The 23567-nt window shown below is 35.4% G+C and overlaps 2 protein-coding genes and 1 long non-coding RNA gene across 3 annotated transcripts; all 3 read left to right on the top strand.

Annotated features, from left to right (window-relative positions):
- Positions 1–407: 407 nt before the first annotated feature.
- LOC131174488 (uncharacterized) lies at positions 408–2494 on the top strand. The gene is made up of 2 exons (XR_009144806.1): positions 408–1221; positions 1993–2494. It is a non-coding gene; the product is annotated as an uncharacterized LOC131174488 (long non-coding RNA).
- A 13390-nt stretch (positions 2495–15884) lies between these two features.
- On the top strand, positions 15885–17321 carry LOC131174798 (protein trichome birefringence-like 19). The gene is made up of 2 exons (XM_058138762.1): positions 15885–16340; positions 16456–17321. The coding sequence occupies exons 1-2, from the start codon at positions 15885–15887 to the stop codon at positions 17263–17265; spliced, it is 1266 nt and encodes a 421-aa protein (XP_057994745.1). The 3' UTR covers positions 17266–17321.
- A 3122-nt stretch (positions 17322–20443) lies between these two features.
- LOC131174776 (protein trichome birefringence-like 19) lies at positions 20444–23567 on the top strand. Its single transcript, XM_058138709.1, has 2 exons — positions 20444–20985; positions 22660–23567. The coding sequence occupies exons 1-2, from the start codon at positions 20461–20463 to the stop codon at positions 23491–23493; spliced, it is 1359 nt and encodes a 452-aa protein (XP_057994692.1). The 5' UTR covers positions 20444–20460; the 3' UTR covers positions 23494–23567.

Below are 23567 nucleotides of genomic sequence, written 5' to 3'. Positions count from 1 at the left end.
CCTTGTTTGTTTTATGCCTGTTTCTTCTTTCATACACTTATCTTTCTTATCGTGCGTGGAAAATATTCATTTCAATAGAATAGAGTTATTGCCAAAGTGGTTTAAAATGATAATTTTCATTTTGTTTCTCATGTATAAAATTCTTAAAACTTTCAATGTACTTGAATTATTGTGGGCTTATCCTTTTTGGTTATAGATATTTTTTTCTGTTGTATGCAAGTCTTTCCTTTTCTGGGTATTGTTATTCCTCTCTGTTTTCTTTCTTCCTCTTTTCCTTCATATTCATCTCTGAAAACTTTCAGATTTAGGAGTTGTAAATGAGTACTTTTGACTTTTTTTGCCTGATTTAACATTTCATTTTACTACTTTGTCCCTTTTTTTCATGTTGGTAAAAGGCCTTTGAAAGTTCAAATTATTCCTCATTTGTTCTTAAGAATACTTGGTTTCATAGAAGACATTTAAGTTGAATCATGCAAGGCAAACTATTCAGTTCTGCCATCACTTGTTTTCTTCTTCCTTTTTCTGTTTCCCGTTTCTCCTGAAAGCCCAAATTTTTTGTGTACCATCTCAGTCCTTGCTTTTCAAGGGAGTTCTTTGTCATCTGAAAGTACAAGTTGCCTAATGGATGCAAATTCTGCAAAATGGTTTTTAGATTATATTTGTGAACTGTCTTTGAGCATTTTAGATCATGAGCGAAACTTCAGGTACACCACTGCTTTGTATATTGAGAAGTGAAGAAAGATTCCTTCTCTTCCTCTTATCTATGTGTCTTTTGGAAGCACAAATGGTTATGCATTCCCAATATATATATATATTTTTATTAGTAGGAAACTGGTTCCATTTTAAATTGTATGAGAGCTGAAAATTCTATGCAGGTTTGCTCATTTTATTAATGTATACACTATTTTTGTCTCCAACATCTCAGTGTCATTTGAATTTTGATAGACTTTCAATGTGTCTTCTTTGATGTATTGCACCATTCCCTTTAGTCAATCACTGTTGTAAAGTTTCCTTCTGATCTGATGCTGATGATATATGTAGATTTCAAGTGGAAAAATTTCAAGATGTCCTTTGTGCAAGGGTAGTTTTGTAAGCATCACTAAAGTGGAGGATGCAGCAACCTCTGATCAGAAAATTTACTGTCAGACTATTCCTTGTGCCTCCTCAACAACAGATATTTTCTTATTAAATGATCAAGAAAGATGCAGATTCGGTGCTGAGGTTATATTCATTCTTTGTACTTGTCCACCTATAAGACTTTTAATTCTCATCAACTAGGGGTGAGCATTCGATTCGAACCGAACCAAACTGAATTAAATTATAAAAACCGAATTTTAAATTTTAGAAACCGAACCGAACCGAATTAAATTATAAAAACCGAATTTTAAATTTTAGAAACTGAACTGAACCGAAATGGGTGAAAAACCGAATCGAACCAAACTGCTCAATTTCGGTTCGGTTTGGTTTAAACCGATTGGTTTTGATTTTTTATTGATTTTTTAATTTAAACTTGATTTTCAAGTTATTTGGTTTAATTTTGACTTTGGTTTGAACCTAATAACTATTAATCAATAAAATTAAACAATTAATATATATATAATTAAATATAATTCATAAATTTCCCATAAAAATATATCAATTCAAAAATCGATTCAGTTTGATTTGATTCAATTTGAATATATAAATTACTATTTGGTTTGGTTTAGTTTAATTGATTTTTTTCTCTTCAAAACCGAACTGAAACGAAATAACCGAAATTTTTATAACGTAAAACCGAACCGAACTGATTGAATTTTAAAACTGAACCGATTGAACCGAATTGACTCGGTTTGGTTCGGTTTTTCGGTTTGAACCGAATTCTGCACAGCCCTATCATCAACTGCTAGTCTTACAGGCAACTTTTAGGTGTTCATTTTTTACCATGTGCTACTGGAATTTTTATCTGGATATGATGCTTGATGCTAAGTCTTTTATTTTTCTCTGGTTTAACAGTCTTCATTAGCATCAGTTTGTGGTGAATGCTGTTACCGGGAACCTGAGGATCTTCTAGTTAGCTGTCATTTCTGCCAGATTCGATATATTCATATATACTGCCTGGACCCTCCTCTGTTACCATGGAACTGCAGTCACTCTAAGGATCTCCAAAGGCTTTATTATCAAGCCAGAGGATTTGTTTTGCAGGAATTCATCGCTTACACTGCAAGAATATTCATTTCTTAATCTTATACATGTAGCATTTTAGCTTCAGTGCTCCTCATGCAGCTTTAATCCGAATAAAATCACTGAATAAACGGTTCTGCTTCTCTTTGCTTTAACAGTCATTGCTAGTACCAGCTGTTGAAACTGCTCATAGCTGTTAAACCAACATTTGACTCATTAACTCTTAGTGCCTACCCTTTTTTGTGACTAAGGCAGTCATTTAGATGTTCTATATTATTCCTATTGTTGTCTTCAAAATGTCACTTTGCTTGTTTATGACATTATTCTTTTCCTCTCTATGCTTTTAAAGCAGCTTTTTGGCTTGGAAATTTTGTGCTATTGATTTATTCGTGGTATAAATATTTAATATATATGGTCCTTCAAGATGGAAAAAAAAAGAAAGATTTTTGTTATTTGAAATGGTGACTGGAATTGATGGTTTGACAGTTTGTGCAATAATTTTTTTTTTAATTATGAAGAATTATTGTCAAAGTACCCGCTTTGTAATTATAGATTTAGATTTATTTATTTATTTATTTTGGCTTTTAGGTACTCTTCATTCACAGAAAAAACTGCGCAGGTTTCTGATAAGAAGTTTGTTGTGTTGTCATTGTTTTGTTGATTCCTATGATCGTATCGTTTTTGAATTCCAGGTCTACTTTGCATTCTGATCCTATTGAAATGTAAAAATCTTGGTGCATGGCTAAGCTACGAATTTGGTTATTATTAAAGCATTCCCAAATGCTACAAAAATTCAATGTTCCCAAGTTAACGCACTCAACTTGAATTGCTTTATCACTCTTCAACTTTAGCCCAATCATAAATAATTTAGTTTGGAGATTTTACCAATACAGAACCGGAATGGAATGGAAAATTTTTGCTGCTATACTTGGTACATGATGCTTTATTTAGTCTCAGTTATATGCCAAATCAAATGCAGTTATGGATCTTGCTAGAATTATCCATGTATTACTGGCACAAATCAAAGTAGGTGTGAAGCTTTCAATTTGGTGTAATTTTAATGGTATATTTCAAAGCTGATAGCTCCTTTTATTATGCATGTTGGTAAATATTGAACAAGAAGCAAATTAAAACATAATATGTAATTTTTTATATCACAATTGTAATACATGTAATTGTCAACCAAAAAATCCTAGAACGTTAATCTTGTGCTCCAGATTTCATGTTTAAACCAGGTTCCTTATCTAGTTAATTAAAGCTAATATACATATGTATATGTTCTCTTTGGTGCTAATGTTGGTGAAATCCCAAATTAATTATTGTCAAGTGGACTTAAGTATCAAAGTAATTTAGTGAGTCATGTCGGCTTCATCAGACATTATTGGACTTATTAAAATTTAAGGAAAACTTTAATGACCATAATTTTTGTTAGCCCATGGTGCACTGTAGAACTAGCTTGAAAATTTGTGCTCATTTTTTTGCCCCTTTAATTGATTATAATTTGCACATTGCAAACTAGTGCCCAAATGATGTTGCAATATCGATATTATGTTAGTGGGGCCTTGTTAAAGAATCATTGCGAACTTGAACTCGTTAGATAGATGGATATACAGGGTGGGGACTGGGGACTCTTAATTGTTAGATTTATAAGGCCATCCCATTTTGTCATCCCATCATCCTTGTCCTGAATCCGGACTTTTCGAATTACATTTCCTTTGCATCCTTCATGAAAATACTGTGATTTTCATTTTATATATTAGTAGAAAGGGTGATTTGAACTAACCTTATATTTGATGCCAACTAGATAATATGGCGGTGAAGATATGACCTTTGGATATTTTGATATACATAAGATCATTAATAAAGTATCCTCAGTACTTTTCTTGCAATTTGCATTTACATTAGATGTCTATTTATTTTATTATTCACCGTTGGGAACTTCTAATTATGGGTCTCAATGTGGAAAGTTATCTTACCAAGTTCTCTTTTTTCTTCCCACATTTCATCATTCATTCTAGGAAAAAAATTAGATGGATAGAATTGTCCTATACCCCCTCTCATATGAGTTATAATTCTCAATCCTGTACTTCCTTTTCATGTGAATTGTAAATTCTAATTTGCTGGGATTTATATGCTTGTGAAAGAGATGGAGCGTAGGACTGTTCTATGTAACAATTCCTCGATAGTTTTTCTGCTTCTAAATCGAGTTTCGGTTGTTTGCTTCTGCCTTTAGGGCAGGCTGTCATTAGAACAATGTGATCATATGTTTAGTGGCTCTTAACACAATAGTCTAATTTATTCTGACATACTGCTTGGTCTAATCAGACAATAGACAAAGCTACCATGTTAACCAAATAGAAATTATAAAACAAAAAGTTATTGCACAAACATTTATGAACCATTCAACATGTTATAGAGATGATAAATAGCCATTACCAATGATGAAAGATTGCGACTTTGATTTTGCTTTTCAATTTTAATTCTAGTCAATTGGGTTCTCACAACAGAGACAAAGGTCCTGAATCAACGTCTACACTACATATGCAATTTTAGTTTTTGTTTTCTTGTGTAATTAGACAGCACATGCAGATTCTAACCGCTGTGTCTAAGAAAAACAATTAAATTAAGATTTTTTTTTAATTGATGAACCCCTATTTTCGGTGCCATATATCTTTATGTGTGGACACTTTTGCTGTCTAAAATAAATAGTGGGAATGGATGTGAGCTTACTTTTTTTGTGGATTTTAAATATTTGGAGCCTTTTAACCCTTGAAGTCCACAATAAGGTCTTCATTTTCATGTGGAAACAGGTGCCACATCAGTACCTACTTTCCAGGTCTTATGCACAGATTCTCAGCCTTCTATTTGCCATCTTTTACTTCTTTTTTCCCTTGTTTTTGGTATGGGAGGGCCTTAGTCATATGGGCTCCTTTTTCTTCTTTAGTTCTCTATTACTGCCTTTTTTTTTTTTTATTTAAATTCTATTATTCGTCACTCTCCTTATCAAGTTAGCGTAGCACCCCAGTGAAAGTATCGCCAGCAAGAACTATTTAGGCAAAACCTCATCTTCATATGACTTTATTACAGCATACGGGGACAAAAGCATTTCTTGATTAAAGTAAGATGATCCATACGGGAAAGTAAACAGATAATTGTAGGTCAGCGCCTCAATGTTCTGGGAATTGACTATAATGTGAGATCTCTTTCACATTTTTTCTTTTGCCCTGTGAGATTTCTTTTACGTCGAGATCAAGCATAGTCATATCTATAGAATTTTCGTTTCAAGTTCCTTCGAAAATATTGGGTCTACCCTCCAAAAAAATTATAGGGTTTATTACAATCCCAATTTGATTTGAATGTAAACCAATTTACTATTTACAATCTCAAATTTTAGTATCTAGGAAATTCTTTGAGTCTTGAATATCCTCAAAGGAATAACGTAAAAGCTACTGTAAAATTTTGGAAGTTCCATTAAGTATTCAGTGATCAAATTTATGCTGGGTCTAGGGTGGGATTTTGTAGAGGGGGAGAACGAGATGACAAACTTTTGGTAGAGCATGTAAACTTTACATGATCACAAGTCATTCTTTATTTATTTATTTTTTGGCAACTTTGATTCTGAAAAGCAAAGTTAGGAAGTATATCCTTCTAGTTCATCAATCTCTTTTGCATGTACCTTGAGGATTGTGAAATGGTTATGATCGGAGAAAAGAAAGCATTTAGGCATAAAACAGTTACTTTGAAAGGAAAATAAAATAAGACTTTGTGACTTATTTTACTATGAAATAATGACAGTCAGTTGCATGGTATTTGCCAATATATTATTAATAAGGAAACTAACAAAAATAAAATTCCTCTTCCTTTAACAATAGCCATACGAAGGAGGTATCTACATTTTATGTCCTTGAAAGTATAATACGAGTGATAATAATTTCCTAGCATGTTCCATAATTCTATATATTGTTATTTTCCCAGTGATTTAAGTTAGGAAAATTTAGCTTGACCATTTTGTAAATTTAAAAGAAGGAAGGTAAAAATTAAAGAGAGAGAGAGAGAGAGAAAGAAACTGAAAAAAAGAAAGAGATATACACCATATATTCTTGATATGGTAAGGCAACTAAGGGCCAAATAACTATTGTATCATATAAACCACGGTTGATGAAGCATTAAAACAGGGTATTACCCCCTGTTACTTACTGCTTCAACTGATTTTGTTTATTCAGAACACTCAAAAAGCATAAGTCCTGCTCTTTGGAGAATCCGCAATTTTCAAGGTTTCTTCAATGAGCTTCCTAGCCTTCCTGCTTCTTATCTCAATTCTCATACTTTCACTTTTGTCCATCTTATCATATGGTTTCTTCATCTTCAGAGACCTTATCTTTGATTTTAAGGTCACCACCAACCTCTCCAATCCCATCATCACCATGTTCAAAGCCTGTAAAAAGAATATAAACGAGTCGAAATTAGTAACTGGTAGGCAAAGCTAAATCTTAGAAAGAAAAGAGCTTTTGTGAGTTGGGGGGCTGTGAGAGAAGAGAAGCAAGAGACAGAAACCTTATGGCAGATTGAGGGTGAGAAATGAAAGTGTTAGAAAAGAAGAGAAGTTGAAGTTGAGATGCAAGTTAGGACTTTTATGGAGCTTCTTATTACAGAGTTGGAGTTGGAGGAAGAGCAGCCAAGAAAGAGAAGAGTTGGGGAGAGAGGAGAAGAAAATAAGAGAGATGATATGAATGAATTGAACGGCTGCAAGTCACATTGAAAGCATTAAAATCTTGGAAGTTGGATGGCAGACCACGCAACGGTTAGGAGCTAAGCCTCTCTGACCTTCTGTGGAGAATACTAGTTTAATTCTATTCTCTACATATGGTACAATCAAGATTTTTTTTATTCCATAAATGCCCTCTAGAAATAATTATTTTATGTGGATTTTTATTTATTTTATTTGAAGCCTCTAGGTAAACGTAGCCATCCCAGTTTCCGTAGAGAGGTATTGTTTTATGAAATGCGAAATTGCTTTGCTCTCTAATTATTGTGGATATTATTGTAATTGCTGGTTTTTTCTATTTTTATTCATGAAGGAAAATTCAAGTATTTAACGCTTTGTGGGTATAGGTATATGTAAAAAATAATGAATTTTAATTTAGTGGTAATAAAATTATTTCTATTATTATGAGATTAAAATTTTAATTAAAATGAATTATATTAAAATAATAAATCACTAAAAATAAAGTTATTATTTCTTTTTATGATGCTATTTTAATAAGTGTCTGTTGCATGACTCTTGAGTAATTTTTCAATTAAAGTAATTAATGGTCTTTATAAATTTGTGAATTCAATATGTACAACTTGTATGCTATATAAATTCCCTTATTTATGGGAAAAAAAAAAAGAGACGATTGAAATGTCAAGGGGAAACACTTTCTTCTGTGTTCCAACTTTCCGTTGGTGGATGCTGATGAGTTGGAGAGAAAAACAAAGCGATATTACATCATCAGTTCAGTATCCTAGAGAATGAGTTATTATCTATTTGTTTATTGAATTTTCTTTTTCTAACGAAAATTATTAGCCAAGTTTTTTTTTTCCAAAGTGAAGAATATTGTCTTTCCTTGTGGATTGTTGACTTCACTTGCTATTATCTTATTCAATTATCTCTATATTGTTTATTTATGTATTATTTTATATATATTATTAAATTATTAATTTAATAATTAAATAAGTTAAGGGTAGCTTGCAATTTTCTCTCACAATTCAGAATATGCTTGACATTATACTGTTTTCCATAGTCTCAAATCTCTAAGATCATTTGGATTTGGAGATTTGGCAAAGCCGCAAAGGATTAGCGAGGTACGTGACAACTTTCTTGTTGGCTTGGCTAGGGGTTAGGATTAATAGGGTTATTAGAATGTATGATGTCGCAAGGTATTTTGCGGTCGTCAGACAGAGCTATTCATCGAAGTGGGAAAAGCGAGTCGCTACTCTAATTTTGAAGAAAATTAAAGAAAACCATTTTGTCAAAATAAATCAAAAGGAAACCACTTCAAAGAAAAAAAAAAAAAAAAAAGATTCTAAGTTCGGGGTTAGTATGCTGGCGGGGAAGGTGTTAAGGGAAGGTGTTAGGCATCGCCTGTCCCTCAACGAGTGAACAAATTTAATGTTATGTTCTTTATAAATTAAAAAGATAATTAGAGGTTGGGATAGGGATGATGTTAATCCTTTGTGCATAATAAAGGAGTGTTCGATATTTCACTTATTTTAGGTTGCCCAAGAACACGAGTTCGTGAGATGGCCCTTTAGTGTATAGGTGTTAAATAAAGTTATCTTGTATATTGGAGTTGTATTATTTTAATTTTGATTTCGTTAAGAGAGCTTGGATCAGAAGTTTCGTGTCACGACCCAACCGATGGGCCGGACCGGCACTAGAGCCTGGGCCAGCCTAAAGCCCCCGAGGCCCGTAGTAAGCCTAACTATTCCTTAACCCAACTCTAAGGCCCATGTAGGCCCAATTTCAAGAATTCAACCAGACAGTCCGACCATAAAATGAACCTTTCAGCGGGAGTTTTGACTCACCCGACCAAACTTATTATTTTATGCATGTTGATGGTGGATGAGGCTGAGCTCCCATTTATTTTATGTTGTATGAGTATGTGGAGGGTGGTGAGCTCCCAATTGATTATATATTGTGTTTATAGGTCGGGTGAGTAAAAACTCTCCGTTGAAAGGTCTATTTTATGGTGGACTCTGTCAGTTGAATTCTTGAAATTGGGTCTAAATGGGCCTTAAAGTTGAGTTAAGAAATAGTTAGGCTTACTACGGGCCTCGGGGCTTTAGGGTGGCGAGTCCTAGTCTGAGTCAGGCCCATAGGTTGGGTCGTGACATTTCTACCGATCTCTAGATATGTTTTATTAAGAGTTTTAGGTGGGAGATTTCATATAAGAACTCTCCTCAGATCTCCACATATTTTATTGAGGTTTTGGTTGAGAAATGGTAAGAACTCTCCCCGATCTCTTAGAGTGTTCGGTTTAAAAATTTAAATGAAGGCATTCGGATAAGAACTCTCCTCATATCTCTGTGTGTTATTGATATGAGAATGAGATTAGTTCTCTCCCCCCATATCTTAAAGGAGTCGGTTCTAATTTTATTTGAAGGTTCTCGGTTAAGAACTCTCCTCCGATCTCTGTATTTTAATTAAGCGAGAATCGGATAAGAACTCTCCCCGATCTCTTAGAGTGTTAGGTTCAAAATTTAAATGAAGGATTTGGATAAGAACTCTCCTCCGATCTCAGTATTTTAATTAAATGAGAATCGGTAAGAACTCTATTCCTATCTCGTAGAGTGTTCGGTACAAAATTTAAATTAAGGATCTCGGATAAGAACTCTCATCCGATCTACGTATTTTAATTAAATGAGAATCAGGTAAGACCTCTACCACGAACTCTTAGAGTGTGTGGTTCAAAAGTTCAATGAAGGATCTCGGCTCAAAACTCTCCTCCGATCTCGTATTTTAATTAAATGAGAATCGGTAAGAACTCTCCCGATCTCTTAAAGTGTTAGTGATATAAGATCGAACTTTTCACCGATTTCCTAGGTGATTACCTTGTCGAACTCTTTGGCCTATATCAGATCTCTTTCGGTTACTAATCAGGATCGATCTTTTCTCGATTCTCGCTCTATTATGCTATCTCTGGACTCGTTTAGTAACGACCTCATAACTTTTTCTGAGCTACTATTCAACCTTTGGTTATTTTTATTTGTTCAAAAAACTTTCACGTTAAGATACTTCTACCAATATTTTATTAATTTATCTACAAGTTGCCCACAACCAGAACATTTATTTTCAAAGGAAATGAAAGCTAAAGAGAAATAAATAAGGTTCACGGACGAATAGAAGAAGTAAACATCAGGAAATAACTATCGGCCTGAATAATTTACATTGGGATTTTAGTGCTACTGAACTTAATGGAAATTTGAAAAATAAAAACAAATAAAGCGAAACACGAGAATCCAGTGAAACAATAGTTTAGACACTTACAGTGGGAGGTTGAGACTCTTGAGCTAACTCTAGTGTCCATGAATCTTGTAGAGGTGGAAATCGATGGCCAAAAGACTAAAACTTACTCGAAATAACAGAACCAGTCGAGAATGCGGTTGGTAGGCGGCGATGTCGGTCGGAATGAGATTAAGCTTGGAGAATAATATGTTGGTATTAGGGTGATAAAGATGAAACCGAACAAAAATGGTATCACGAGTAATGAGCAGTGAAAATGAAGATTTTGGGGTCCAAGACTCCTTCAATGGAGATACTTAAGAAAACTAGTTTCTAAAGTTTCCAGCTCGAGAATGGCAAAGTAGCAAGTGAATTAGATTTGAGCCTTTCCACTATAATCACCACCACCTTTTCTTGCCCGTCCCTTCTACGATGTGCATGCGGTATTTATAGGGAACAGGTGCTTCTAATGAAGGGTTAGGATCTCTCCTGTGGAGACGGAAGGTCTGGATTTCAAAGGACATGATCCGATGTCTGAGAATTAAAGAGAATCAAAATGGACAAGTGGGATTCTATCCGAATATCATCCTTTCTCTTTCTAATTCAACGGCTCGAGTCTTACCTTACAAGATGGATCAGAAATTTGAGAATGAAAAGTGCCAAACACATCGTATGCTTTTGATCCAAGGGCTCCGGGTTCATCCTTGCAAGTATAATCAACAGTGGAGATTGTGATGTACAGAATTGCCATAACTGTTTTTTGCGTCTATCAGCAATGTGGGCGATTCTGCAAATGAGGCGTGTGGTGAAGATTTGCTCACGCCTGCAACGCTTTAACTACCTCGGTTCTGATTATGTAGAGAGTTATTGGAAGTTATCTCATCCTCTCCGTGCTTTCCGATCTCTATTCCTTCCGATCTCTCTATTATGACCCTCTTCTTTTCCAATCTTTCTCATATCGGGTCCCTCATCACTTTTCGATCTCTCTCATTCTAGAACTTTCCTCTTTATCCGATTTGCCTAAGTCAAAGCAATTAATTCTTGATTCTGGATGCATCAGCTTTGGTTTTACGTATGCAACAAATGCTCAGGCCCTATATATATGCACCAGCGAAAAAAACTCCTCCACACTTCACTTCTCCTCTTTCCATTTCTCCATTTCTCCTGTTCTAGCTTATCCGGTGACAATTCCGATCATGGTGACTGCTTTTGATCTTTTTCCGACTATTTTCTTTGCTCATCGACTGAAAATTTTCGATCCCGGTGATCGGAGAAACATGGGAACAATATTTGATGACAGTGAAGGAACCGGACTAATTTACCGATCAGGATCGAAAACGATGATCGTGCCGATCTCGAATCGGTCCACTAGTATAATTGGTGGGCCGATCTCGGGCAAGAGTACTACTAATTTCAATCTTAATGTCGGTGACCGCCTCTTGAAGTTCATTTGGCTCCTCACTACATCAAGCATCCCAACTGCAGCTCGATTCTGGTCGATGACATCGACGATGACTCCACTCACCATCATGAGAGTCATAGTCACCCCATCTGAGCTACACATCTATCCGATGCCTATGGCTGGTTTCTGATCAAACACATCTTTTGATTCAGCCACAAGACTAAGCTTTAACATAGGTCCTTACTAGGTAGGATGTAGTGCCGATCTTTAGAAATCGCCCAAATGATGTAATCTGACATTTAAAGGTTCTCTTAATGACCTAAATGATGTAATCTGATCTCTTGAGATCGCCTAAATGATGTAATCTGACCTTTTGGAAATGAAATGAAATTTTATTTGAAGGTTATTATTTAATTATTGCATTGGTTGTTTTTTCGATCTCTGATGTGCATATCCGATCTGATCTTTAACTAAATCGTCATTAGCCGATCTACGGCTCTGAAAATTCGCACAATCTGATAACCCTAGTTAGCCGATCTCATTTTATTCGATTTTATTATCGTGTTTCTAGAATCTTCCCGCGACTTGTCAGGAAAGCGGGTCAATTAGATGGCAGAAGTCTTGCTTGGGACTTCGTGAGCATTAAATGCTCAGACGGGTATAAATAGGAGGAGGGTCAATCAGTTGCTCCCTTATGTCATTTTCAGCACTTTGCTAGCAATTTCAACATTCTCTCATTTCTTCAAGTATTTTTGGCACCGATCACATTCCTGTAAGGGTTTTGATCTTTTTCTTAGTTAAACTTCTTTGGTTTCTTTGAGAATGAGTGGCGCCGAGGGTCAGAGAGCTGCGAGCCCGTCTTTTGTCCATGTTTCGTGGACCTCGGAAGAGGGCAACGTAATTAGATCGGGTGGTCAAACCAGCATGGCCCTCGTTTGATAAGCGGTCAGCTACGGGCCAGAGGCAAGGGGCATCTTTGAGGAGAGATAACTTGCCAATTGATGAGTTGCCTTCAGTCTTGAGAGAAATCGATCTCTAATCTATAAGCTAGGAGTATAATCTGCAGATCGACTCCTTTGAACTGATCAAGTGCCATGGCGATTATCAGGCCAACCACTTCTTTGATAAGGGCGATCTCATCATGGTATATGAAGAGCAACTGAAAGCTGGGCTCCATTTTTCCTTGGACGAATTTTACAAGGCCGTCCTAAAATTCCACCATGTCTCGGTAGCCCAAGTGTATCCAAACTCCTAGCGAACTCTAATAGCCTTATGGGGCCTCTGTAGAGCTAGGGGCTGGAACCCACGGCCAAAGTCTTTCTTGAGCCACATAGGCTCGCCCGAAGCAAGGATGATGAGTTCTGGTTCTTCCAAGCTAAGCCCAATTATTCTCTCTTTACTGATCTCCCTTCTTCATTGAAGAATTGTAAGAACCGGTTCTTCATTTTGAGGAGCAAGATTCGGAATGGCTTTGAGGGCATCCCACGGAGTTGGCAACACACAGTCGCTCAGATCCCAAAGATCACCTTAAATAAGGGCGAAGGCTGTGGTGAAAGAGTTAAAGTCTCGCATCCACTTAGAAATTCTCTTGCTTAGGCAGCGGTGATGGCGACTGAAGTATTGGATGATGCGGTGATCAGCGGCGAAGAATCTGAGCTTGACTCTCGACCTCGGCCACAGTGCGACCCATATCTCAGTCTCTGCAGAATCTTAGCGAACTCACTGACTTATTCTTTGTGCAGGTATGGCAGGTGGCGATGCTTCTAAGGAGAGCCGCAAACGAAAGAGGGAGGTCTCTAGGAAAGTGAGGGCGATGAAGGGGGCCACCATTGCTGATGCTCAGACCCCTCGTCATGAATCAGTAGAGGTGCCGAGCTCTCCTCCCCGATCTCAAGAGAAACCGATCTACGAGGTAGAGGTCATCGCCCGACTCCTCAATAAATCGAGCTTCCACCTCCCCTCCCCTTGATCTCTTCCAATGTAGAAGGGAGTCTTACAGTCCTACGGTCGGGGCGCTTTCTGGCGCTCAACCGATCCAATCATTGGAAAGGAATTGCTCTCTGAGGAATCCCAACAGCCAAAGTCATGGGAGCTTCTATTTGCTTCCAAGAAGATCGGGCAGGTTGGCAGAAGAGAGCATGGATGACATCTTAGCTCAGACAATGAGCTTGGGCTTAGAGGCCATTGCTAATTAGCACGTACTCAGAGAGAAAGCCCACGCTTTAAAGAAAGAGATCCTTAAGGTGATCCAAGATGCCTCAGCTGCATAAGCTCAACTCTCCTCTGCTAACGATTACATCGCCAGAATGGAAGAGCGGATGAAGCATTATGAGGAGAGGATAATGGAGGTGGAACGAGAACTTGAAGACTCTCGAGCTGGTCGATCTGCTGATCTCGCTCATTATGCTGAAAACCTTCGGGCGAAAGAGGAAGAGCTTCGAGCTAAGGATGAGAAACTTCAGGCTAAGGAAGAGGAAAGCACTACGAAGGAGGCTGGGGCTTATGTGAGCGCCCATAATGACCTTATGGTGAAGTGAAGAAGTGGTACCACTGAAGAGGACTTCTCTGGATGAGCAGGCTCGCTTGAGGCGAAGATGAGGCGATGAAGATCCAGAGAGAGAGATAATGAGAGAAATGATGATGTACTTAGAGAGCAGTGGGAGACCCTCCGGTAGAATGACTTGTAAATTTTTATTTTGAAATGAAGTAAAGTCCTCTATTTTGTTTAATTTCTTGATGAGATCGGAAAGTACCCCAATTGTATGAGTACTTGATTTTTGAACGTATTAAAACATCAAACTTAAAAGCAACTATTAATCTAAGTATAAGAGATCGAAAAAACATTGTAAGCGAGAGATCGGACTAAGCCATGACCAAACACCGGGTATAACTTTAGAACATTAGAATTGGAAAGGCTTGACTCGAATTTTTAAGATCGGAATCATCATTAAATTGGACAGAAACCTTAACTTTATTTTAAGGAATATCTGGGACATATAAGTGAGGAACCCGATTCTAGCATTAGCTAAACGACTTTCCACAATATTGATAAAGAGAGATCAGGAGGCAAGACTGGAGGGTATGGAGACCTGAAATTGGTTTGAACCCCTCTGATAAGAGATTGGAAAACAATTAACTAAGTGTGGGATCGGTTTATTTCATGATTGAGCAATCGATGTGTTTGGAAAAGTCATTTGTGATCGAAGGATGTCGGCTGGGAGTCAATTTAAAGTCCCTTGACCTCGGTGATCAGCCAAAATATGGTGTTGACATATGAAATCTATTAATAAAAGGTTTATGAATCTTTAATTAATTATGAGTCATAATTATAAACAAAGGGTTATTGAAGGGTGTGCCGACTATTAACAATTTAACAGCTATGTTAACAAATAAAAGGAGTTATTGAAGGGTTATTAACATCAATATAATACATGCCAATTAAACTTGAATTATTGATTTTTTTTTTTACTTTTTTTAATTTGTCAAACGGGTGTTGAACATGTGATAAAAGAGTTAGTTTAGGAATTGGATTTGTAGTGAAATGTAATCCAAACCCAACACTTTCCTCCCTTATGATTTTTTTTTTTGGCAACTTTCTTTCGCCTACTGACCACCATATTTAAAGGCTAATAATTCTCTAGAAAGAGACCCTACACCCTACAGAGCAATGAATAATAATCTCCATTAATAGTATGAGCTAAACCTTAAAGAAAAAACAAGGACAATTGAGTCGATGCCATTCTGCTTTTATTACAGCAGCTGTCTTTCTGTTTAGTTGCTTTTGTCAATAAGGACATACTAACTGTGCTCTCTCCCTAAATTTGGCCCAATTCGTTTAGGCTGATTACATCCAATTCATTTAGGCTCTGCCTATGGAAAACAATCTCAACCCAACAGAAACTGGGCCTCCTCTAATCCATGATAAATGCTGACTGCCCATATGCAACTTAGCTTCTCTTTTATTATTATTATTATTTTTATATTATTGGCAGCTATATGCTTCATTTCACGAATGATCAGTGGTTTCTTCTAAATCCGCCACTGCCCATGCATAATTTTCTGGCTGGAATACCTATTGCATACTTAAGCTAGTCCAAGAAGTCACCTTCGGGTTTGCGCTGTGATTAGACTAAGAATAACTAATAAATGTGATCTTTCTATATGTGAAAATGAAAACCCAACTATAATTTTAATTTCTTTCTGCACAATATGATGGAAATGTAATACCAAAGAAGAGGGCAAATGACCATATTCCAAATTACACAATTAAATCACATCACTGCTCATACCTGTATAAAATGACACAAACTACCAAATTTACTTCAATTACTCTCCACCATGAAGTTTCATGCCACTGAGCTTTCTAGTGGAAAGAGCTCACAGAAAAGGCTGTTCCTGATAGCCTTCACTTTAATTTTCCTCACCATAATCCCTCTGTATCTGTTGAAGAATTCGCGCTCACCTTTACCATCTCATAGTGTCAATATCAGTGATTTGAGAAGCAGAGAAAGAGTGAAGGAATGTGATATTTTTACTGGAAAATGGGTGCCTTATCTCAGAGGACCTTACTATACTAATGCAACCTGCAATTTGATCATAGATCAGCAAAACTGCATGAAATTTGAGAGGCCTGACACAGAGTTCATGAAATGGAGATGGAGACCAGAGGAATGTGAGCTTCCTTTCTTTAACACAGTGCAGTTCTTGGGTCTTGTTAGAGGGAAATCGATGGCCTTTGTTGGGGATTCAGTGGGAAGGAACCAAATGCAATCACTGTTGTGTCTCCTAGCCAGTGTAAGTTCTCAATTGCTCATTTCCATTCAATTACTAAGCATGCTCCAGCATAATGATTCTAAACTGAAACCCAAAAGAGAATGTGTTCTCATTTCTACTCTGCAACGTCTTTTAGGTGGTCCACCCAGTGGATGTTTCTCACAAATATACATCAGATACAACATATTTCAGGTACTGGTTCTATAGTGATTACAGGTTTACCTTAGCCACTTTATGGTCTCCCTTCCTGGTTAAATCATGCGATGCAGACCCCAGTGGTCATTCTCTCAACAGCCTGATGAACCTTTACTTAGACCAGGCTGATAAGGCATGGGCAAGTCAGATTGAAAATTTTGATTATGTGGTCATCTCTGCCGGACAATGGTTCTTTCGTCCTCTGATATACTACTTGGATGGCCAGATTGTTAGCTGTCACAACTGCAATAAAGAAAACATTACTGCTGTTACTAAGTACTATGGATACAGGATGGCCTTTCGAACTGCCTTTGGGACCCTTCTGAGGCTAAAAGGATTCAAGGGTATAACATTTTTAAGGACATTTTCCCCATCCCACTTTGAGAATGGGGCTTGGAATGCAGGAGGGAGTTGTCCAAGGACGAAACCCTATACAAGTGAAGAAATGAAGCTAGAAGATTATAACTTGGAATTCTACTTGACACAGGTTGAGGAACTTAAGAAAGCAGAGAAAGAAGGGAGGAAGAGAGGTTTGAAATTTGTGCTGCTAGCTACTACTGAAGCAATGCTGCTTAGACCAGATGGACATCCAAATCATTATGGACACTCGCTGCATCGGAATATGACCGTAGCCGACTGTGTTCATTGGTGCTTGCCAGGCCCCATTGACACTTGGAATGAGTTTCTGCTTTATGTAATGAAGAGGGAAGCTCAGAGATCCTTTCGTGGCGAGCTGCAGAAAATTGTTTGATGTTTATGGATACATTTTTTACATATATGTTGCAAATACTATTTAATGAGTATTCTTTATAATGCAATGATTTGTTATTTTGACGTAAATTAAAAGCTGAAATTTGAAATCTCATTGGTTTTTCAGTAGTTCTGCGACGGTGCAAATGATCTCAATGCATGTAGCAGATAAACCTGTTTTGATGGGATTTTCTTATCAAGTAATAATAAAGAATTAAAGATTGCAGTTCAAGAAAATCACTTGGCTCTTGACAATACTGGCTGCAATAAGGTGGTATCACATGGCAGTTTTGCACACCATATCAAGTTTACATTTGTCCGTACATTCTGTTTGAGAGGAGGTTTTATAAGGTAATGAGAGGTTTTTTTAAGGTTTATATATATATATTTGAAAGAGCTCATGATTTTATAAGGAATGAGTATGATTTTCAAAGGTTTTTAAAAAATAAAAATAAAAAAAAAAATCAAATTTTCAACTCACTAAACAATAAGTTGCTAAAATTTTCCTCATTAAATTCTCAAACAACTTTAAATGTCACTACATTTGGGTGAAAATTGCTGCTCACAGATACTAATGAATGTTTTGAATGACTATTATAAGTATCATCTTCCTCAACTTCACATCCAAAAAGAATGTAACCTCTTCACTGTTTGACATTTTGAATGACAATTCAGAATATGCTTGACATTGTACTGTTTTCCATAGTCTCTCTAAGATCATTTGGATTTGGAGATTTGGCAAAGCCGCAAAGGATTAGCGAGGTACGTGACAACTTACTTGTTGGCTTTGGCTAGGGGTTAGGATTAATAGGGTTATTAGAATGTATGAAATCTGTTAATTATAGCTTTATGAATCTTTAATTAATTATGAGTCATAATTATAAACAAAAGGGTTATTGAAGGGTGTGTCGACTATTAACAATTTAACAGCTATGTTAACAAATAAAAATAGTTATTGATGGGTTATTAACATCAATTTAATACATACCAATTAAACTTGAATTATTGATTTTTTTTTTCACTTTATTTAATTTGTCAAACGGGTGTTGAACATGTGATAAAAGAGTTAGTTTAGGAATTGGATTTGTTGTGAAATGTAATCCAAACCCATCACTTTCCTCCCTTATGATTTTTTTTTTGGCAACTTTCTTTCGCCTACTGACCACCATATTTAAAGGCTAATAATTCTCTAGATATAGACCCTACACCCTACAGAGCAATGAATAATAATCTCCATTAATAGTATGAGCTAAACCTTAAAGAAAAAACAAGGACAATTGGGTTGATGCCATTCTGCATTTATTACAGTAGCTGTCTTTCTGTTTAGTTGCTTTTGTCAACAAGGACATACTAACTGTGCTCTCTCCCTAAATTTGGCCCAATTCGTTTAGGCTGATTATCAAATTCATTTAGGCTCTGCCTATGGAAAACAATCTCAACCCAACAGAAACTGGGCCTCCTCTAATCCATGATAAATGCTGTCTGCCCATATGCAACTTAGCTTCTCTTTTATTATTATTATTATTATTATTATTATTGGCAGCTATATGCTTCATTTCAGGAATGATCAGTGGTTTCTTCTAAATCCGCCACTGCCCATGCATAATTTTCTGGCTGGAATACCTATTGCATACTTAAGCTAGTCCAAGAAGTCATCTTCGGGTTTGCGCTGTGATTAGACTAAGAATAACTAATAAATGTGATCTTTCTATATGTGAAAATGAAAACCCAACTATAATTTTAATTTCTTTCTGCCCAATATGATGGAAATGTAATACCAAACTAGTGACGCATAATGTGTGGACTCCTTTCTAGTTTTAACACAGTTGGCAATTTATGTAGGCACAATTTTAATACGCAAAATTTTTATCTATATATATATATATGATGATTTTGTGACTATTAATAAAAGTACATAATAAAATTGCCCAAAAAATTAAATAAAAGTAAATATAATTATGGATTCTTTTCTTAAAATTATTTCTCAATAATATCTAAATTAATATTGTTTAGCCTGATTTAGTCCAATAATTAAAGGTATATAACTCATTTGGCAAGTATCAGGTTCGAGTTTTTACTCTTTCAATTTTTCATTAAAAAAATATCTTAAAAAATGTGAATATGGGAAAGGTTTATTACAATTAAGTTATATACTTAATTTTTTATTGGTTACTCTCATGTTAATTGGATTAAATTAATGGAATTATGTATATATATGTGTGTGAAAAAGAACCCATGTAAAATAGACAAGAAACTGAAAAAGGAATGGTTTTTCTCAAGATAGTTGGAAACTTGCAATCTGCCTATTTTGAGTTGAGATGTCCAAAAGAATGAGTCAATTATTATATATTATTTTTGAAGTAAATGAATCTAATTGACCATGGAGTTAAAGGCATAGCATTAGATTCTGATGATGATAAGGTTCTTGGCAAACGCTTTGTGTTGTTTACCTGCTCACATACATCTATATTTTAAAATTAATATTCATTTACAAATGAGACAAAAAGTCAAAAAGCTTAGAATTAAATTGAAAATTCATATTCCACCAACTATCATTAGTTTCCTTCCTTATCATATACTTAATTGTAATATTCTTGGTTCTTACCTTGCTCATTGGCCGAATGGCATCTGCTTTCTACATTTATATTTAAAGGGCTAATAAAAAAAAAAAATCATAACCTTAGCATATTTAAAAAAAAAAAAATTGTGGCTGTTATAGAAAATTTTTTTTATTATTTTTTTAATAAATTCATATAAAATGTGATATTATAATCGTATTCAGAATTATAATATCTCAAATTTAAATCTCAGTTAAAACTAATTATATTAAAATAAATATCACTAGCATAATGCGTATTTGTAACCCTTATTTTAAAGTCCATGATAATATATAAATGTCAATAAATGATTATAAATACTAATTAAAATTTATGACCCTAATCAATAAAAATTAAAAGCATTAGATTTAATTATTAAAAGTAATGCAACAACTCAATCTTTACTATATGTATTTAGATTATACTAGAAATCTCCGAGTCTTATTATATATATACCACGTTAGATTTTGGAAACCAAATAAAGAAAATAATTAAGTGTCAAAATTAATTAATTAGTTGTTTGAACATAGAAACGAAAGCAATAGGTCTCAATCTCTCAATAAATACAAAAGCATGGTCTCTTTCTCCTAATTTTCCTCATGCCCGGCCTCTGTTTCTCTCCCTCTCAAATGAAGCTTCATGCTATGGAGTTTATTCCCTTTGGCAAAACTCACACACTACAAAAGACACCAATTATATTATTCCTACTAGGAACCTTTGCCCTACTTCTTCTCACAATCATTCCTCTGTGTTACCCTTTACTAGGGTACCCTTTGTATCAAAATTTTTCCAAGTCACCACCCTCTTCATCACTTGGTTCTAAGGATGATCATGTCCTACTAGCCACGAAATGCGATATATTCTCCGGAGAGTGGGTTCCAAATCCTGAAGCCCCATACTACACAAACACCACATGTTGGGCAATACATGAGCATCAAAATTGCATGAAATATGGCCGATCCGACACTGAGTTCATGAAATGGAGATGGAAACCTGATGAGTGTGAGCTACCTGTTTTCGACCCTGCTGAGTTCCTGGAAATTGTTAGAGGCAAATCTATGGCTTTTGTTGGAGACTCTGTGGGTAGAAACCAAATGCAGGCCCTGATATGCCTTCTTTCCAGGGTAAGTGTTATTAATTACCATCTGTATGTTCATTTTTTTTATATGCTGAAATTCTTTATGCTTTGGTGGGTTTGACGAAGTCTATATGCGCATGGAAATTTCATCACCAGAATTAGTAAGAATTATTTTGTATTGATTTCTCGTTGTTTTAATGATCTATAAGTTAAGTTGACAAGAAATGGCCTGACAATATATTTAATCAAATACTGTAAACGTTAACATTTGATCAAATAAATGTTCTTCATCCTGGCGTTAAAGCTGAAAATTAAGCTGGTGATATACTGTGTCTTTTAGCCTTTATTTTCAAGCAGTGAAAGCAGACTGGAATCTGTCCTTTCCCCTACACTAGGTAAAACATGTCGGGAGTATTCGCATAACTCTCTCTTTATTTGAGCCTTTGTTTTTTTTCCCTGTAACTGAAAATTTTATTTTTGGCTTCAAAGGCCGTCAAAAATACAAAATCAACATAAAAATTCTTGTAACTTATGGATGTGTGTTAAAAAGTCCAACTCTTATCAATCTATATGCAGAATTAACGTTTTTACAGTGCCATAAGTTTTGATTTGAATGAATTAGGTTGATTAGTTGACCTAAGTCATTATGTAATTCAAAGATTAGGTAAATGAAAGATGTTATGTAACATGTTGGCATGACATCGAATCTTCACAATCATGCATGTTATTGTTCTAAAAACCTAATTAATTAATTAATGTACTGGTTTGGATGAACCGTTAAGAGTAAGCTTTTGCTTTTAAGCTCCTATATAATTATTGGTTTATAATGTTTGGTAAATACTGTAGGAATAAATTTTTTAAATCAATGATTAGCAGTTCAAAGTTGTAATATACTGAATGTTATTGGGATTTCTAGTTTTGGTTCCCTATCATATACAAATATGTGAGACTCACCTATTAAATAGGTGGGTCTAATTATATATCTTGTGTCTTGAATTAGATAGAGGTCTAAACAAAAAAAATCTTAATTAAGAACTGCTAACATTTGATCATTAATTATAGTAGGAGAAAATAGACCTTTAATATCTAACTAATATTTATTTTACAATATAATTAAGTGTTTATCTCATGAAAGATTTATTGATAAATTTTTTATTTTTTGAAAATACTAAAAAAAAAATATATATATATATAGGAATTGCTGGGCATAACTTATGGTTGTGGGTCTAATGAAATATAATTATGACAATTAATATAAACTTAATTTTCCTACTAATATATTTGAAAACTCTATATGTGCTTTTTGAAGAAGATGCCACACAAATCTCTCTTGACTATGAAATTGACTGGCAACTAAAATACCACGAAACTCAAACTGGTTTTAATTTAATTTTACTTGTATCCAACAAACATTAAAGTGTAGTAGTTATATATGATTAGTGCTACTAATATTCTCACATATACACAACATTTAAGTTTGGCAAGGTAATGACAAGCTTTTGTCTAATTGGTTTAAGGATTTTTTTTACTTAGACTCGGTCTACCACGACGATATATGGTGAAATCTATCTTTTAAATATATAAATATCACATATTTATATATTAAATCTATAATAAACTGATTTGAGTAAGAATTTCCCTTTCGTCTGATCTAAGTAAGAATTTCCCTTTCGTTCCTATTAATGCCCTAATTAAGTACTTGATGAAACTCTAATTTCAGGTGGAATATCCCATAGATGTTTCATATACACCAGATGAGCAATTCAAACGTTGGAGGTATCCATCTTACAATTTTACCATGGCCACATTTTGGTCACCCTATTTGGTGAAAGAAGAAGAAGCAGATGCCAATGGACCAACCCACACTGGGCTTTTCAATCTCTACCTTGATCAATTCAATGAGGAATGGACAACCCAGATCGAAGAATTCAATTATTTGATCATAAATGCTGGCCATTGGTTCTTTCGTCCATGCGTTTACTATGAAAATCACCAAATTGTTGGCTGCCGCTATTGCCTCCGAGACAATGTGACAGATTTGCCGATGTCTTATGGGTACAGAAAGGCTTTTAGAACTGCCTTTAGAGCCATTAATAGCCTAGAGAATTTTAAGGGCATAACCTTCCTTAGGACATTTGCACCTTCACACTATGAAAACGGGGAGTGGGACCAAGGGGGCGATTGCTTGAGAACAAGACCTTTTCGGACCAATGAGACCAAATTAGAGGGTATAAACCTGGAGCTCTATGTTACTCAATTGGAGGAATTTAAGATTGCTGAAATGGAAGGGAAGAAAAGGGGCTTGAAGTTTAGGTTGCTTGACACTACACAGGCCATGTTGTTGAGACCAGATGGTCACCCCAGTAGATATGGGCATTGGCCACATGAAAATGTCACATTGCATAATGATTGTGTCCACTGGTGCTTGCCTGGACCAATTGACACATGGAGTGATTTCTTGCTGGAGATGTTGAAGATGGAAGGTGGTGGTCATGATGAGAGCTCATATCAGGAGAAGTTTCATTCAAGTGACTGGAAAATGAAGCTTAGATAAATTCAATTCTTTGTTTTTTGTCTTTTTTTTTAATTTTTTATTAATTATTTAGTGGTTTTTTATTATTGTATTTG

The sequence above is a fragment of the Hevea brasiliensis genome, chromosome 16 (genome assembly GCF_030052815.1).
Source record: "Hevea brasiliensis isolate MT/VB/25A 57/8 chromosome 16, ASM3005281v1, whole genome shotgun sequence".
Lineage (NCBI taxonomy): Eukaryota > Viridiplantae > Streptophyta > Magnoliopsida > Malpighiales > Euphorbiaceae > Hevea > Hevea brasiliensis.
Note: the sequence above shows the minus strand (reverse complement) of the source record. Positions and strands in the feature narration are given on the sequence as shown.

Excerpts from the sequence above, each read along its gene's own strand:
- LOC131174776 (XM_058138709.1), top strand. The coding sequence starts at position 20,461 with ATGCCCGGCCTCTGTTTCTCTCCCTCTCAAATGAAGCTTCATGCTATG. Across the intron at positions 20,986-22,659 it reads TGATATGCCTTCTTTCCAGG|GTGGAATATCCCATAGATGT; the intron begins GTAAGTGTTATT and ends CTCTAATTTCAG.
- LOC131174798 (XM_058138762.1), top strand. The coding sequence starts at position 15,885 with ATGAAGTTTCATGCCACTGAGCTTTCTAGTGGAAAGAGCTCACAGAAA. Across the intron at positions 16,341-16,455 it reads TGTTGTGTCTCCTAGCCAGT|GTGGTCCACCCAGTGGATGT; the intron begins GTAAGTTCTCAA and ends AACGTCTTTTAG.